At 36.5% G+C, this 16,476-nt stretch overlaps 1 protein-coding gene across 2 annotated transcripts in view; it reads left to right on the top strand.

The window, feature by feature from the left end:
• Window positions 1-13,848, top strand: part of LOC125917267 (cGMP-inhibited 3',5'-cyclic phosphodiesterase B-like) — a 40,748-nt gene extending 26,900 nt beyond the window's left edge. For both annotated transcript variants that reach the window (XM_049623520.1, XM_049623521.1), the window contains 5 exons: window positions 206-357; window positions 1,546-1,683; window positions 2,733-2,844; window positions 5,272-5,385; window positions 12,699-13,848. In XM_049623520.1, coding sequence (XP_049479477.1) covers window positions 206-357; window positions 1,546-1,683; window positions 2,733-2,844; window positions 5,272-5,385; window positions 12,699-12,973 — 791 coding nt within the window. In that variant the 3' untranslated portion in view covers window positions 12,974-13,848. The remainder of the gene's footprint in view (window positions 1-205; window positions 358-1,545; window positions 1,684-2,732; window positions 2,845-5,271; window positions 5,386-12,698) is intronic.
• Window positions 13,849-16,476: the final 2,628 nt, after the last annotated feature.

Here is a 16,476-nt window from a genome sequence, read left to right as displayed (position 1 = left end):
ATCAGGTGAAATGTCTGTGTTGTCAGACCACAAGGTACCTGGGCCAAATAATCCAGCAAGATACAACTTAATGGTGCCATTAATTTAAACTGAATGCCAGTATGGTTCACTTTATGTGAAGATTTTTTATAAATAATTTTCCTTATAAAACTATGCATATAGTGCAAGTTTTATTCTTCTTATTACTATATGTATTTCTTGAAAGGTGATGAAGACAACACCGTTTCCTCAAAACAATCATTCAGCCTCACAGAAGTGCAACATGAAGTGGAAACAGAGAACACAGAGTGCAGAAAATTATTTTTGGAAGGTGATACTCACCTAACAGAAGAGGCACAGAATGAACAGCAACCAAATGTAAAAGATAAACTTTCCATATGATTATGTTAAGGTGAAATATAATATTGGTTTAGTACTAGTGTCATTATTTTTGCTCAGAACAAGATTTTTGATATAATAGTACTTTTATTTTTATTTTTTTTTGCTGAAAAGTCATACCATATTAAAGAATACTTTGGGTTAAACATAATAGTTACAGTTGACCCTCGAATAGTGCTGGTATTAGGAGTGCTGACCCTCCCACACACAGTCAAAAATTCACATATAACTTTTGACTCCTCCAGAACTTAACTACTAATAATCTGCAGTTGATCAGAAGTCTCACTGATCGCATAAACACATATATGTCAGTTCACGCGTATTTTGTATGTTGCATGTATTGTATCCTGTATTCTTACAGTAAAGCTAGAGTAAAGGAAATGGTATTAAAAATCATAAGAGGAAATGCTGTATTTACTGTACCAACAGTACCGTGAGTACAGACTGTATTTATAGCGCTGTCCTGTGAAAAATCCTTGTGCAGTGGACCTGCACAAGGTTGTTTGAACTGCACAAGGTAGTTCAAACTCGTGTTAAGGGTCAGCTGTGCTTCTGAACTCATCATCCGAGAACAACAAAGTGCGTTCATTTTAAAATGAACACATTTTACTTAATGATACAGTAGATATATTACTTTCTATACTGATATTTTCTTAAATTGTGTATGTTAAAGTGTGGGGAACTTGTGCATAAAGCATTAAAAAACAATCTGCTTATAATAGCAGTTTTTTGTTTTTGTTTTTAAGTTCAAAATTTAAGATTTTTAGGGGGAAAAAACCATCCATTCCTTACTAGTTAAACTAGTAATAAATGCCAGTATAAGGATAGGAGTCTCTATTATTCTTTGATATGTATAACTTCTAAAAAAAATAATGGACTTTAGATTTGTATAGTGTTTTGGAAATACAGTATTTTTATTTGTAAAAGTACTGTGAAGATTAATAAGTCTTCTTATGCCTAGAAGACATTTTTACATTTTTCTGATAGCATTTTACAAAGAGAAGAAGTAGGAAGTACAGATTATGTTTAAGAATAACTTCTGTAGAAAATAATATTGGCCATTTTTTAATGTTCAATTTTAAGTGTTCTCATTTGGATGTGGATTTAACAATATTTTTTAAAAGGTGAGGTTGAGTTGGTTTGTGTTTTTCCCCCGTATATGTACAGATTGAACAGGAAGCATCACTGGACCTGATTTTAATAGAAGATTATGATTCCTTAGTAGAGAAGATGAGCAACTGGAATTTTCAAATATTTGAAGTTGTTGAAAAAATGGGAGAGAAATCAGGAAGGATCCTTAGTCAGGTTTGTTTAAAATCTCTACTTTTTTATCATAAATTAATTTTTCCTTGGATCTTTATAAAACACGAACTCTAAAAATGTATAATGTTGGTTTAGGCACAACTTCAACATTGTTCACTTAATTATTTTTCTCACAAATGAAGTTTTCAGTAAAAAATTTGAGAAGATATATATACATATGTGTGTGTGTGTGTGTGTGTGTGTGTGTATAAACCCATATATAAAAATAATTATATATAATGTATAATTTTATTTGAATAAATGAAAATATTAAATTTAAATATAAATTTAAAATATTAAAATAAATTTTAATTGAATAAATGAAAAGTAGTTTTTTGGCCTGTATTAATGGGGTTTAATTTTACTACAGAATAAAGATTTACTTTATACTGAAGCCTGAGGTTGAAGAGGACATAAAATGTGAGCTAGTTCTAACCACTGAAACTTAGGCTTCATTTCTGTCACCTGCCTCCCCGTACTTTACCAAAGGCCAAATGGTTCGTTTCATGCTAGAGCCATGGAAAAATAGTTCCTTGTTACCATCCAGACTCAAGGTTCTCCCTGAGGGGTTCATACAACAGCATCAGATTAACCTTCCCAAAATATCACTCTCATTATCTTCCAGGTATCGTATTTATGAAATGTACAAACATAAGGATAATTTATGTGGTGGGCATACAGTTTCACCTCATTGAAGTCTTTAGGGACAAAAATGTAATAAATATATTGTTTGGACTTCTGTTAAGGACTAGAGTAGAATAGAATTCATGTGCCCTTTAATAAATTGTAAATAAAAAAACTAAAGGGAAGAATAGAAAAATTTTAAAGCTGAGACATGTGATAGTTTTCTTTGGTTTTCAAGGGCTTCAGGGTTATGTCTTCCTTTTTAATGTTTTGAGAAGAATTTATTGTAGGAAAGTTTTAAATAAATTATTAACTTAAAGACATATACATGGTAACATCCCCAAATGCAAATCACAAAAACATATTCTACTCAACTGCAAATAGAAATCCTGATTTTTAAAGTGAATTTTATTTTAATTGACATTTAGGTTATGTATACCTTATTTCAAGACACTGGTTTATTGGAAATATTTAAAATTCCCACTCTACAGTTCATGAACTATTTTCGTGCATTAGAAAATGGCTACCGAGACATTCCTTGTAAGTATTAACGTATCTCATTATTTAAATTCAAATAATGCTGGTTTTGCAACTATTATTTTTCCCTTCAGATGCTCTCTTAAACACTTTTTAAATTACATATTTGAAAATATTTTAAATAGGGATTTAAAAAGTAATCTGTATGCTACTACCTAGAGTTAACTACTGTTAACATTTTGGTATATATTCTTCAAGACTTTTTTCTTATTTTTCATAAAGTTAATTATAATACAGACATATTTATAATGGATTTTTCCCTTAATTATTACCTGGTGTACAACTTTCTGTGTTAATAATTATTCATCTGAGTTCCTTATCTTTTAAAATATTTGGTAATTAAGTAAGTCAAGAGTTTCAGAAAAATCTTGACTTTAAAATATTTAAAATTTATCCATAAAATTTCTATTTTTAACTGTGTCCTGACTTATGGAATAATTTCTAATGGCTCTTTGATTTATGGTAAAATATAATTTGAATTTTATATTAGGAAAAGATACAGTTTATATGTTGATACATTCTACAATTTTCCTTCATATGGACACATTTTGGGAAATCACTACTATAAACAGAGAGCAGATTTTTCTTAAATTGGCATAACTCATTAATTGGGATGATAATGTGGCTTCTATGTACCATAATTTCCACTTACAAAATATGCATTTCAAAAAGTGAATTTTATAAATAGAATAAAGTGATACTTTAAAATGAACTTCAGAGGAAGGGGAATGGAAAGAAAGAGGCAGTAGAGTCTTCACTATCAGCTCCCATTAGGATACATTAGTTACGAAAAGAGTCTCTGGGGCACTGGGTGGCTCAGTCAGCTGAGTGTCCAGCTTCGGCTCAGGTCATGACCTCATGGTTTATTAGTGCAGGCCCCACATCAGGCTAGCTATCAGCGCGCAACCTGCTTCTGATCCTCCGTTCTCGTCTCTCTGTCCCTCCCCCACTTGCGCGCGCGCGCTCTCTCTCTCTCTCTCTCTCTCAAAAATAAAGAAACATTAAAAAAAAAAAAGTGTCTCTGGATCTAACTTTTCTAAACTTTAGTTCCCAAATTTGTAAATGGAAATAACAATAGTTCCTACCCCATAGTTAATAATAAGATAAGCCGTGTAAAGTGTGTTTCAGAATTCCTGGCACATAGTAAATGGTCAATAAAAGGTGTTGGCTGTATTAATAATTAAGCTCCTTGCAGATTGACATCATGTCCTAGCAGTAGGCTGAATGTTAGTAGTATCACCTGCTGATTCTACATGGTACTCATTAAATATTTGTTGAAATGTTGAACTTTTATTGAATATCCATTATTCAATGATTTATGAATTTTTCATGAAGATTATATCATTTAGTCTTTGCTGGAAAGGTTGTATTCTCTACCTTCACAGGTGAGAAGTAAAAACTCAGAAGAATCATTCCCAAGATCATAAAACTAGAAATTGCAAAACTGGCTTTCAGTTGCAGGCCTTGCCCTTTCAGATAGTGATATTTCAGTGAACCAATGTTTTCTTGATTATGTACTATGTCTCAGACACTGTTCTGGATGTTTTCATATATACCATTTAACACTTAATCCTTATAGTAGGCCTGAGAGGTATAGTTATATATAGCTCATCTTTTTTTTTTTTTTTTTTTTTTGATGTACATGTGTTGGAGGAGTGGGGGGTGAGGAGTTCAAGTATCCAGAATTTGTAACTGTTATCTGTGTGCCAAAACTTTTGTGTGCAAACATGGGTGCCCATAATCCAGACACTATTTACATAAGGTTTTTAAAGCCACAAAATACCAACTGTAAGTAAATTTTCCAATGCCTTTCAATTGGCCCTTGTTACTTGCCTTCTCTTTGACTGTCTTACTATGTTTTCATAGTATATGTGAAAGTTTTTAAAAGAGAACTTTTTAACACATCAAGAGACTTGAAAAAATAGGATGAAAACAAGGGTGCCTGGCTGGCTTAGTCAGTAAAGCATGCAACTTTTTTTTTTTTTACATGTATTTATTTTTGAGAGACAGAGTGCGACAGTGCACGAGTGAGGGAGAGGCAGAGAGATAAGGAGCAGAATCCAAAGCAGGCTCCAGGCTCTGAGCTGTCAGCACAGAGACTGACATGGGGCTCAAACCCATGAACTGTGAGATCATGACCTGAGCTGAAGTCGGACACTCAACCGACTGACTGAGCCACCCAGGCGCCCCAAGCATGCAACTCTTGATCTCAGGGTCGTGAGTTCAAGCCCCCTGTTGGAGAGTGAGCTTACTTAAAAAAAAAAAAAAAAAAGAAAGAAAGAAACAAAAATATAATTGTGGGAAATTATTCTAAGCCATACATTTTACTTATGAGGATATAGTAAAATAGAAAATTATTATATTTTTTAAAATGTCCTATGTTAAACTCAACAGAATGATCATTTTTATAAAATATTTTGGTGACTTTAGATCACAACCGTATACATGCCACAGACGTCCTGCATGCAGTTTGGTATCTGACAACCCGGCCAATTCCTGGTTTACAGCAGATCCACAATGATCATACAACAGGAAACGAAACAGGTACTTCCTTCTAGAAATCTTCCTTTTAATTATTTGTCTAGAAATAATAAATCAAGCAATCTCATTTCATTACCTCTGTTCTTTTAAAATTTTCAAAAAGTAACCTTTGGTACATAAAAAGGACTATGTAAATTTTGGTGCATAATACATGCAAATTAGGAAACCTGACTCACCTTAAGAGCTAGGTTAAGGTCCGATACTGTTGGATCTACCATGTTTCTTTCCTGTGACCCATCCTGGTGCTTGCTATCCCACATATTATGATAATCCATTTCTTTGCACTTTTCTTTCAATTCTTTTGTTTGTTTTAGGTATATCATGTAAGTTTAAAATGTGTAACATTCACAATGAAAGACATACTTAAAAGCTTCATATAAACATTTAAATGATGATATTAAAAACCTTTCATAACATTTAAGTTTTGCCCTCCAAGAAAGCTAATTCTGCTCCTCATCATAAATATAATTATACAAATGTAATGAATTATAACATGGTTCTCTTACTCTAGCTTGTAAAAGAGGGGAGAGTTACTCCAGTGAGATACACACACATACATACATACATACATACATACATACATACATACATACCAGGACAGAATTTGCTTAGTTACAAATGCCTGAGAACTATTTCCATACTAATCAGTGTAAATGTCATAGATTTGGCCATTGCTTTATAGTCTTTGGTAGTTGAGTCCAAAGTACTGCCATTATTTTTCTGCCATTCCATATTTACTCTCTTTTAGTGCTCTTTGTTCTTTCCAATAGTCATTTTCTTTAGCTTTTGTGTTTGTGGATGTATTGATTTTCTTAGAAGAATATTTTCATATCTTAGTACATTCGAAGATACCATTCCATCCATTTCTGATTTCTATAGTTTCTATTGACAAATTGGCCTTCAGTCTTATCTCTCCTGAAAATTAATATGTCCGTTTTCTCTTTGCTGTTGGTTTTTAGCATTTTTTACTATTATATACTCAGGTGATTTTCTTTGTAGTCATTCTGCTTGGGGTTCAGTGAGCTTCTTGAATATGTTGATTAATAACTTTTATTGGTTTCAAAATGTGCTCAAAATTCTTCCAGCCTCTCTCCATCATCCAATTCCAAAGCTACTTTCACATTTTTAGGTTTTTGTTACAACAATATACCACTTCCAGGCACAAAAGTCTGTATTAGTTTCCTATTGCTGCTGTAATGCCACAGACTTAGTGGCTTAAAACAGCACAGATTTACTATGTTACAGTTCTGGAGGTCAGAAGTCCAAAATAGATCCAGCTGGGCCAACCCAGAGTGTCAGCAAGATTGTGTTCTTCCTAGAGTCTCTTTCCTTGCTTCCTCCAGTGTCTAGAAGCCACTTGCCATTCCATGGCTCATGTCTCTGAAGAAGGGACGGCACTATAGCCTCTTCACATCTCTCTCTGAGGAAGGGACTCAAAGGCTTACAGTAACAGGATGTTGAGAGGGGTTGATCATGTGATCATCTTTCCCACACCTAACTGAGTGTCGGAAGTTGTCCCCTTTTGCCAAGGTAATGAGAACATTGCAGCACTAATTCCTGGAGTAATAAAATGTCACACTGGTCCACCAATCACCATAGGGGCTTATGGAATTTAGGGGATAAAAGGACTTTTGGTCGGGGCCCACCTCATAAGTATCAGTTCTCTGAACCCACCCATCTGAATGCATAGTTCAAATAAACATACTGAGCAACTGGGCAGAACCCCTCCATTAATTCCTCAGTCTTTGCAGAGAGCACCATCATGGTAAAAAGGGTCAAATGGAATCCCCTGAAATTGCCTCATTCTAACAAAGTAGTGAACCAAAGCAACACTGTATTACTGGATGGATTGCATCCAGAAATTAGTGCCATTATGAAATACTTGATAGGTGCAGAATTTGTGATTTCCATCACGTTGCCATTCATCTTGGTATTTTGACTTTTACACAAGATGAATGGATCTTGGGAAATGATGGTAGATTATTCTAAATTTCATCAGGTGGTGATTCCAGTTGCCACAGTTATTCCAGATATGATCATCTTTTGAATAAGTCAACCTAACTTATAAAGATTCTGTACCAGGTTGGGTGATTGATTTTGTCTGATCCTTATTATCAAGAGGAGATAAGGTTCCTACTGTATGTGAGAGGATGTATATCAGTAACCTAGGGGATTTTTTTGGCCTTTTTGGTACTCCTATGTCCAATGACAAAAGATAATGAAAAACTACTAATCCAGTATCATAGGATCACAGTAGTGCAGAGCCTTGAAAATATAGGTCATTCCACTAGGCAAAGAACCATGATCAGTAGAGATGCTAGCTGAGGACAAAGGGAAAATGGAATGGGTAGCGGAATAAGAAAATGATAACTCTGAACTATAGCTATGTGACCAGTCACAGAAGTGAAGTCTATAATAGCCACATGTGTTTTTCCTCATTGCCATGTATTTATTTTACATAATAAACAAGTTTTTTCTTTCTCTTTCTCATTCTCCTACCACCCAATGTCGATGGACATTTGGGTTCTTTCTACTTTGGGGCTGTTATGAATACTGCTATGAGTATTCATGTACTAGTTTTTGTGTGGATATATGTTTTCATTTCTCTTGGGCATACACCTAGCTGTGGAATTGCTGGGTCATAAGGTGATTCTGTGGTTAACAGTTTGAGCATCCGCCAAACTGTTTTCTAAGGGGGCTACATTATTTATATTCTCATCAACAATGTATGAAGATTCCTTTTTTTTGTCACTTGTTATTATCTTTTTTAAAAAGTTTTTTTTATGTTTATTTATTAAAAAAATTTTTTTAACCTTTATTGATTTTTGAGACAGAGAGAGAGAGCATGAATGGGGGAGGTTCAGAGAGAGATGGAGACACAGAATCTGAAACAGGCTCCAGGCTCTGAGCTGTCAGCACAGAGCCCGACGTGGGGCTCGAACTCACGGACTGTGAGATCATGACCTGAGCCGAAGTTGGACACTCAACCGACTGAGCCACCCAGGCGCCCCTGTTTATTTATTTTTGAGAGAGAGAGAGCACAAGGAGGGGAGGAGCAGAGAGAGAGGGAGACACAGAATCCAAAACAGGCTCCAGGCTCCAAGCTATCAGCACAGAGCCTGATGTGGGGCTCGAACTCACAAACCTTGAGATCATGACCTGAGCCGAAACCGGATGTTCAACCGACTGAGCCACCCAGGCACCCCAGTTATTATCTTTTTGATAGCCGTTCTAGTGACTCTGAAGTGGTATTTCATTGTGGTTTTCATTGCATTTACTTAATGGCTACTAATGTTGAATGCCTTACCATGTGTCTATCTTCTGTGAAGAAATGTCTATTCATGTCATCCATTTTTAAATTTGGTCATTTGTCTTTTTATTACTGAGCTGTAAGAGTTCTTCGTATATTTTGAATATAAGTCCCTTATCAGATTGATTTGCCCCTATTTTCTGCCATTCTGTGAGTTGTCTTTTTACTTTCTTGATAGTGTCTATTGAAGTACAAAAAGTTTTAATTTTGATGTTTAATTTATCTAATTTTTCTTTAGTTGCTCATGCTTCTGGTATCATGTCTAAGAAGGGTTTTGCCTCACCTAAGATCATGAAGATTTACCCTACGTTTTCTTCTAAGAGTTTCTTAGTTACAGCCATTAAGTTTAGGTCTATGACCCATTGGAACTAATTTGGGGGGATGGATAAAGGAAGAGATCTAACATTCTTCTGCACATGGATATCCAGTTGTCCCAGAACGATTTGTTGAAAAGAGTTCTTTATATATTCTCCACATAGTCGGCCCTTAAATGTTATTAAATGAGTTTCTACCTTAAAAAATTATGAGCATTAAATGAAACGACATGTATGAAAGAATCTAGCATCATACATGGCACATAGATAACTCTCAACAAGGTCTTGACACCCTTCTACAAAATCAGTTGGCCATAAATATGAGGGTTTATTTCTGGATTCTCAGTTTTATTTTATTGATTTGTAGGTCTGCCTTATGCTGGTACTACGTTATCTTCATTGCTAGAGCTTTGTTAGTAAGCTTTGAAATTGTAAGTTTAAGTACTCCAACTTTGTTCTTCTTGTTCAAGATTGTTTTGGCTATTCTGGATCTCTTGTATTTCCATATGAATTTAAATTCAGCTTGTGAATTTCTATAAATAATAGCTAGGATTTTGATAGGGATCGTGCGGAATCTGTAGATCATTTTGGGGGAGTATTGCCACTTTAACAATACTAAGTCTTCTGGTCCATGAACATGGGTATTTTTTCCACTTATTTAAGTCTTCTATAATTTATTTTAACAGTATTTTTTAGTTTCCAGAATACTAGTTTTGTACTTTTGTTAAGTTTATTCCTAAGTATTTTATTCTTTTTGATGCTAGTGTAAATAGAATGGTTTTCTTGGGCTTAGTTTTTGATTATTCATTGCTATCATATATAAATACAGTTGATCTTTTTGCATAAAATGATTTTTTAGATCTTGCAACCTTATCATCTTTATTAATTCTAATAGCTTTTTAGTGGATTTCTTAGGATTTTTCTATATATAACCTCATGTCACTTATAAGTAGAGATAGTTTTACCTCTTTGTTGTGTGTTGGTCTCAGCCTGTCAATAACCAGTGCTGTGGCTGGACCAGCCTTTGTGGTTATTATGACTGCAAGATGCCCTTTAGCAATAACCACCACGCAACTTTGAAAAAATAAAGGTTTATTATAAGAATTAAAAATTACACAGCATAGCTGGGACCACATAGCAAGGTCACAGGGGGAGAGAGCATGTGCACAAGCATGCAAGTGGATACACCTGGGGTTCTGCTTTTTATTGGGGTCAAGGTTGGCGGTTTCACTGGCTCACTCTTTATTGGTGAATTTAAAACATAAAAGCAGGAACTTAAAGCATGGGTAGAGAGAAAACCAGCAGCCCAGATGATCAGTTATTGAAATCAAGATTTCTAGAAGTGGCCTGGCTTTTTATCTAGACAGGTGGCTGACAGGGTATTTCTTTGAGATAGCCATTTTTATAGTAGATGCCTCTTTGAAATGGATGCTTTGGAGATCAAAGCTTAATCCAGGCACTTATGTTACAAAAAGGGGGGAAAAAAAACTGTCAGAGTTTTTTCCAGTCTGGTTGTCTTTTGCTGAGGCCTCCTTTTAGATTAATCAGCAAATTAAAAGAATCACCATTTTCTGAAAGAAAGTAAACAAGTGGAATCTGTAATAGTTACGTTTATTTTTTTTTAATTTTTTTTTTTAACGTTTATTTTTGAGACAGAGAGAGACAGAGCATGAACGGGGGAGGGGCAGAGAGAGAGAGGGAGACACAGAATCGGAAACAGGCTCCGGGCTCTCAGCCATCAGCCCAGAGCCCGACGCGGGGCTCGAACTCACGGACTGTGAGATCGTGACCTGAGCTGAAGTCGGACGCTTAACCAACTGAGCCACCCAGGCGCCCCAATGTAATAGTTACGTTTAATTGTCCTTGCCAGCCATTTTATTTTTCACACTATTACTTTCACGTTTAACCAAACAACAAAGAAACATCAATATATTAAGATCCTAATGTATCAATTGTAAGTAATTACTGAGTTTAAAAGGATGTCTTTTGCTATTTTAGCTATTTTATATATATACATTTATAATTCTATAGGAAATCTGGAATGCATATACTATACATAAACTAATTCAAATTATTGGCTGATATTTATAACTAAAATCTTATTAGAAATTTGAATATTTAGGGGCACCCAGATGGCTCAGTCAGTCACGCGTCCAACTTTGGCTCAGGTCGTGATCTTGCGATTTGTGAGTTCAAGCCCCGTGTTGGGCTCTGTGCTGACAGCTCAGAGACTGGAGCCTGCTTTGGATTCTGTCTTCCTCTCTCTCTGCCTACCCCCCCCCCCCACTCACACTCTGTCTCTCCCAAAAATAAAAATAAACATTAAAAATGTTTTTAATTAAAAAGAAATTTGAGTATTTAAATATATTTTTACCCATACATTTAACTTTCTTTTTAAAAGTTCTAGTGGGGGTGATTCTAAACCTCAATTTAATTAAATATATAAACAGCATAAAAATGAGGTATCTTTATAATTCACTAGTGTGTATTAAAGTTATTATGTGAAATTCATGTGATGGCAAATATTTTGAGTGAGATAAATTATGATCAAGATCGTTTTAGGGGTGCCTGGGTGGCTCAGTCGGTTAAGCGACTGACTCTTGGTTTCGGCTCAGGTCATGATCTCGCAGTTTGTGAGTTTGAGCCCCATGGTGGGTGGGCTCTGTATTGACAGTATGGAGTCTGCTTGGGATTCTCTGTCTCCTCTCTGCCCCTCCCCAGCTCGCTCGCTCACTCTTTCTCTCTCAAATAAATGAACTTAAGGAAAAAAAAAAAAAAAGAGCATTTTGGACTTTGACAGGCCAGGACATTATTCCTAGTTTCCACTGATGAAGACAATGAATGAAATTTTGTATCTCTTTAATATCTTTGTGGTTTTATTTGCTGTCTAGTCTAAATATGGCTTATTTTTTTTCTTGTACTTTAAGATTATTTTAGCGAAAGTAGAGAATGACCATTTAAATAGATAAAGGCACTAAAATACAAAAACAATTTAAGAAATCCATGGTGTAAGATATTAAGACACTGAAAGCATAGTGCTGATAGTGAAAATATTGGTTCTAACTGGAGGATAAAAAGAGAATTATGTTAAATGAGACATTCCTCAGTTTTTGATGTCTTTTCATTTTCCATAATTTTTCTTGCCATCATCTTATAAGGGGCTTCATGGAAGGAAAAAGAGAAGGGGAAGAGTTGTAGTCTGGGCTACAAATGAAATGTAATCTTTCTGGATAAGATTTGAAATACATCTATATTGAGAAGCTTAGTTTGTTAATCTATTAAGTTCCTAAATCTCCATACTGTTTTCATGAAATTTTATTCTCCAGCTTGCTTTTTTCCTGTTACTTCCTATGCCCTGGCCATTATCTCTAGCCCTTAAATAACAAATGTTTAGAAACCGGAGGTTTTTAAAAATTTTTATTAGCCTGAGTAAGAGAGCATCATAAAGACCTCAGAATGTCTCATAAAGCAAGTGACTTCAGCATCATGTTTAACATTTTTTGTCTCTAGTAGCATGTATGTTGGAAATAAAAGACTGTTGTAAGTCCTTGTTTATAAATAGAGTTTCTTTCTTTGATTAGTCAATAAGTAAGCTAAATAATCTTATTTCCAATGGGGAATCCTGTCCTTAGTCTCATTGTAAGTGAGTCTCATTGTAAGTGTAATGCTGGTGTATTTTGCTTGTTCCTCAGATTCGGATGGTAGAATGAACCCTGGGCAAATTGCCTACATTTCTTCGAGGAGCTGCTCTATTCCAGATGAGAGCTATGGGTGCCTTTCTGCAAACATTCCTGCACTGGAATTGATGGCTCTCTACGTGGCAGCTGCCATGCATGATTACGATCACCCAGGGCGGACAAATGCATTTCTAGTGGCTACTAATGCCCCTCAGGTAGGAAATATTTTCTTAGAAAGTTTAAAAAGCAATTCTCAAATGTTACAACCATGTTGTAGATCCTTTTGTTAAACCATCCTTCACTCCAGTCAGAAAGCCATTCCATGTACGTTGTAATTAATCGGATTTTAACACATGACATTGACATGATTGACATGATGTGTGCTCAAGAATTAAGAAGCCATTACCGTCTTCCACTGGAAAATAAAATGTTCAGGAAAGAGTGACTCACTGTTTTATGAAATTCTGGAATTCTTGTCAATATTTTTCCCTTTGGTCAAATTGATGAGGCTGACTAGATGGAAAACTTACTCTTCCTTCTTCCTTTCTATGGCTAAAAACCTAATGATGAAGAACTATCATTTTTGTTGTTTTCCTCTTTTGCCCTTAATACTCAGACTCTAAATCTCTCTTCTAGTACCACATTGTTTTTGTATCCAATACAGCTGATGAGGTGCAAGATTCCTTTACGGTCAAAATTTTCACAGAACGTAGGAGTTGCCAACAAATGGATACTGTAATTGCAGTAGCTTTACCCACTAGGACTTGGGACTAAATCCTTGGTTCTAAGTGGTCGTGGGTGTTTGTTTAGGCTGGCGATTCCTGAAATGTCATCTTCGTGCTTGTAACTGCGTGCCTTACAAAGAACAAATCGTCACTTGGCTGAATTTCTTACGTCTTCACTTCACTGCTCTAGGTATAAACCTCACTTCTGATTTTTTTCGTCTTCAGTAGTCATCCTCTTTGTCACTTCTCTTTCACACACTCTCACTCTTTAAAATATAGGAGATAGATTCTCTAGACAGAACAAGAATAGGATTCAGAGACAAGAGAGAGAGGGTTAACAATGTTATGAAACTCACTTCTCCAATGGGACTTTATTAATAGCTCATGTTTTCCACAGGTAACTTTTTAAAGAATTTCCATTGAGGGGCACCTGGGTGGCTCAGTCGGTTAAGCGGCTGACTTCGGCTCAGGTCGTGATCTCGCGGTCCGTGAGTTCGAGCCCCGCATCAAGCTCTGTGCTGACAGCTCAGAGCCTGGAGCCTGCTTCTGTTTCTGTGTCTCCCTCTCTCTCTGCCCCTCCCCTGTCCGCGCTCTCTCTCTGCCTTTCAAAAATGAATAAATGTTTAAAAAAATTAAAAAAAAAAGAATTTCCATCGAGATATAATTATTTGCACTCTAAGAATTATGAACTAAGGAGCACATATTTCCTCATTTGCTGTACCAGTCCCACAGGAAGCCTGTGCATTGTCTCTTGCCTCATGCCTCATCATCTTTGACAACCCTGGTCCCGTCATGAGTCAAAGAGCTGGACACAGGTGGCACAACGCAGAAAGCACTGGTCTTGAGATCAAGAGACCTGAGTTTGACTTCTTATTACCAAGTTACTAGCTGTGTGACCTTAGATAAGTCACCCTTGTGTCCCTGAACCTCAAAATATGTACCGAATCTGATTAAAGGCAAAGAGATCACATACGAGAAGTTTTCTACTATTTCATATGTTTGAGAGGCTCCCGAATCAGATATCATGTAGACGGAAATTACTTGCTGTTCACTCTTGGCTTGACGTCTTTCATTAGCTTTGAGTATAGGTGAGTCAGACTTATTACCTCTCCTCCAAAGGATATGGCAAGTGAGAGAATCTGTGTTATTTCTCTCCCATGCAGATAAAACAGTAATGAATGAATACAATTTATACAAGTTATATGCTCAAAATGGTTGTCCTAATCAAAATAAAAATATGAAGTCTGGATAGAGTATGAGTAACACACGTTACTCATCGTTAAGGATGGCCAAATGATGAAGTGATGGGAGGTGTCAGAATAGAAAAGAAATTGATATGGAATCCAGTTACTGGAAAAGGATAGCCTTCCAACCAGTCTCCTTGCTTATGTCTGACTCCCTTTCAGTCTGTTCTCAACTCCTAGGAGCCAGAGTAACACTGTTTAAATGTGAGTTACATCACTTTCTGTTCCAAAGCCTCCAGGGGCTTTCACTCCACTCCTAGTAAAAGTCATTGTAATGGCTCAGAAGGTCATATGTGACTTAGCTCCTATTAATTTTTCCGTCTTTATTCACCCAGGTCCAGCCTCCTTGGCCTCCTTGCTATTTTCTCCTGTATCCTAGGCACACTGCACACTCCCTTCTGAGAGCCTTTGCACTTTCTGTCCTCCCTGCCGGGAGTGTCTTGCCCCACACATCTGTACAGCTCACTCTGTCACCTCCTTCCATTGAAAATTTCAAAAGCCCCTTTCTGACACTCATGAGGTTCCTTCCCTGCTTTATTTCTCTCAGTAGCGGTGCTCATTCAGCATGCTGTGTATTTGGTTTATTGCCTGTCTCTCCTCAGTGGAATATATCTTCATGAGACCAGGGATTTCTGTCTTTTAGTCCCTAATACCTAGAATAGTACCTAACACATAAAAGTCGCTTAGTAAATATTTGTTGAATGTTGAAGGATGCCTGATTTCTTTGCTCTGCAGGACCGCTAGCTTGTCTGAAATATATTCTGTTCTTCCTAAAGTAATGAGATGCACGAGACCTTGTTCGGCTAGCGCATGTGAGATAAGGACTCTTCTGTGAAAGCGTGCGGCGTGTTTATTAGGTAATAAAGTAGGTTCTTTCGTCTTGGGAAGCTCAGTGGGTCTAATTAGGCCATGATTAGTGAAAAATGTTGTAGCTCCAGTGGCAGTGTGCAATACCATCAACTGGATCAAACCTTCATTCTCATGGTAAGGAAAGTATGCTGGGAAGACACAGGAGGATTATTTTAAATCCTTGCCATGAAAGAAGGTGAAACATTTAGCCAGGGTTATCCTGAGGAGATGCCAGTATTAAAATTCTAAGAGATTTCTGAGCTGTTTCCAGATGAAAAGCTGGCTCAAAGATGGAAATTAGCGCTTGAGATTAGAGTTTCAGAATATCTTGATGATATTTGGGGTAAAAGGAAACAATTTCTTAAATAATTTTTAATGTTTTTATTTTTGAGAGAGAGAGACTGTGAGCAGGAGAGGGGCAGAGAGGAGGGGGACAGAGGATCTGAAGCAGGCTCTGCGCTGACAGCAGAGAGCCTGATGTGGGGATCCAGCTCCCTAACCATGAGATCATGACCTGAGCTTGGATGCCTAACTGACTGAATCACCCGGGCACCCTGGAAACAAAATTTTAAGTTGAGATTTGTAAATCCAAGACAGTCATAAATGTTTTGTCCCCTCAAAGCATGGATCAAGATACTGACTAAACACACATGCATTTGACTCCTCATTACAACAGAGAAAAGAATAGGTGGGGAAGGGTATTATCAGAAGATGAAAGGGGCACAGTGGACCAGGTCAAGAACTGACCATGGGGAGTTGCAGAAAGAGACAGGTCATTGGATTGAAGGGGTTCTCCATGTGTCAGGGAGGCTGAATGGGGGGAAAGAACACAAACAACCTGTACATGGGGTGCCATGGTAAAATTTCAGAGTAACAAAGGTTTTCTTTACAAAAGGAATTCCTGAGAGAATAACAGCACACTTATAAGAGAACAAAAATCCAACTGGCATTGTATTTCAGCAACAGTGGATGCTC

Source organism: Panthera uncia, unplaced genomic scaffold, assembly GCF_023721935.1.
Source record: "Panthera uncia isolate 11264 unplaced genomic scaffold, Puncia_PCG_1.0 HiC_scaffold_1636, whole genome shotgun sequence".
Taxonomy (NCBI): Eukaryota; Metazoa; Chordata; class Mammalia; order Carnivora; family Felidae; genus Panthera; species Panthera uncia.
This window is presented reverse-complemented; position numbering and strand designations above follow the sequence as displayed.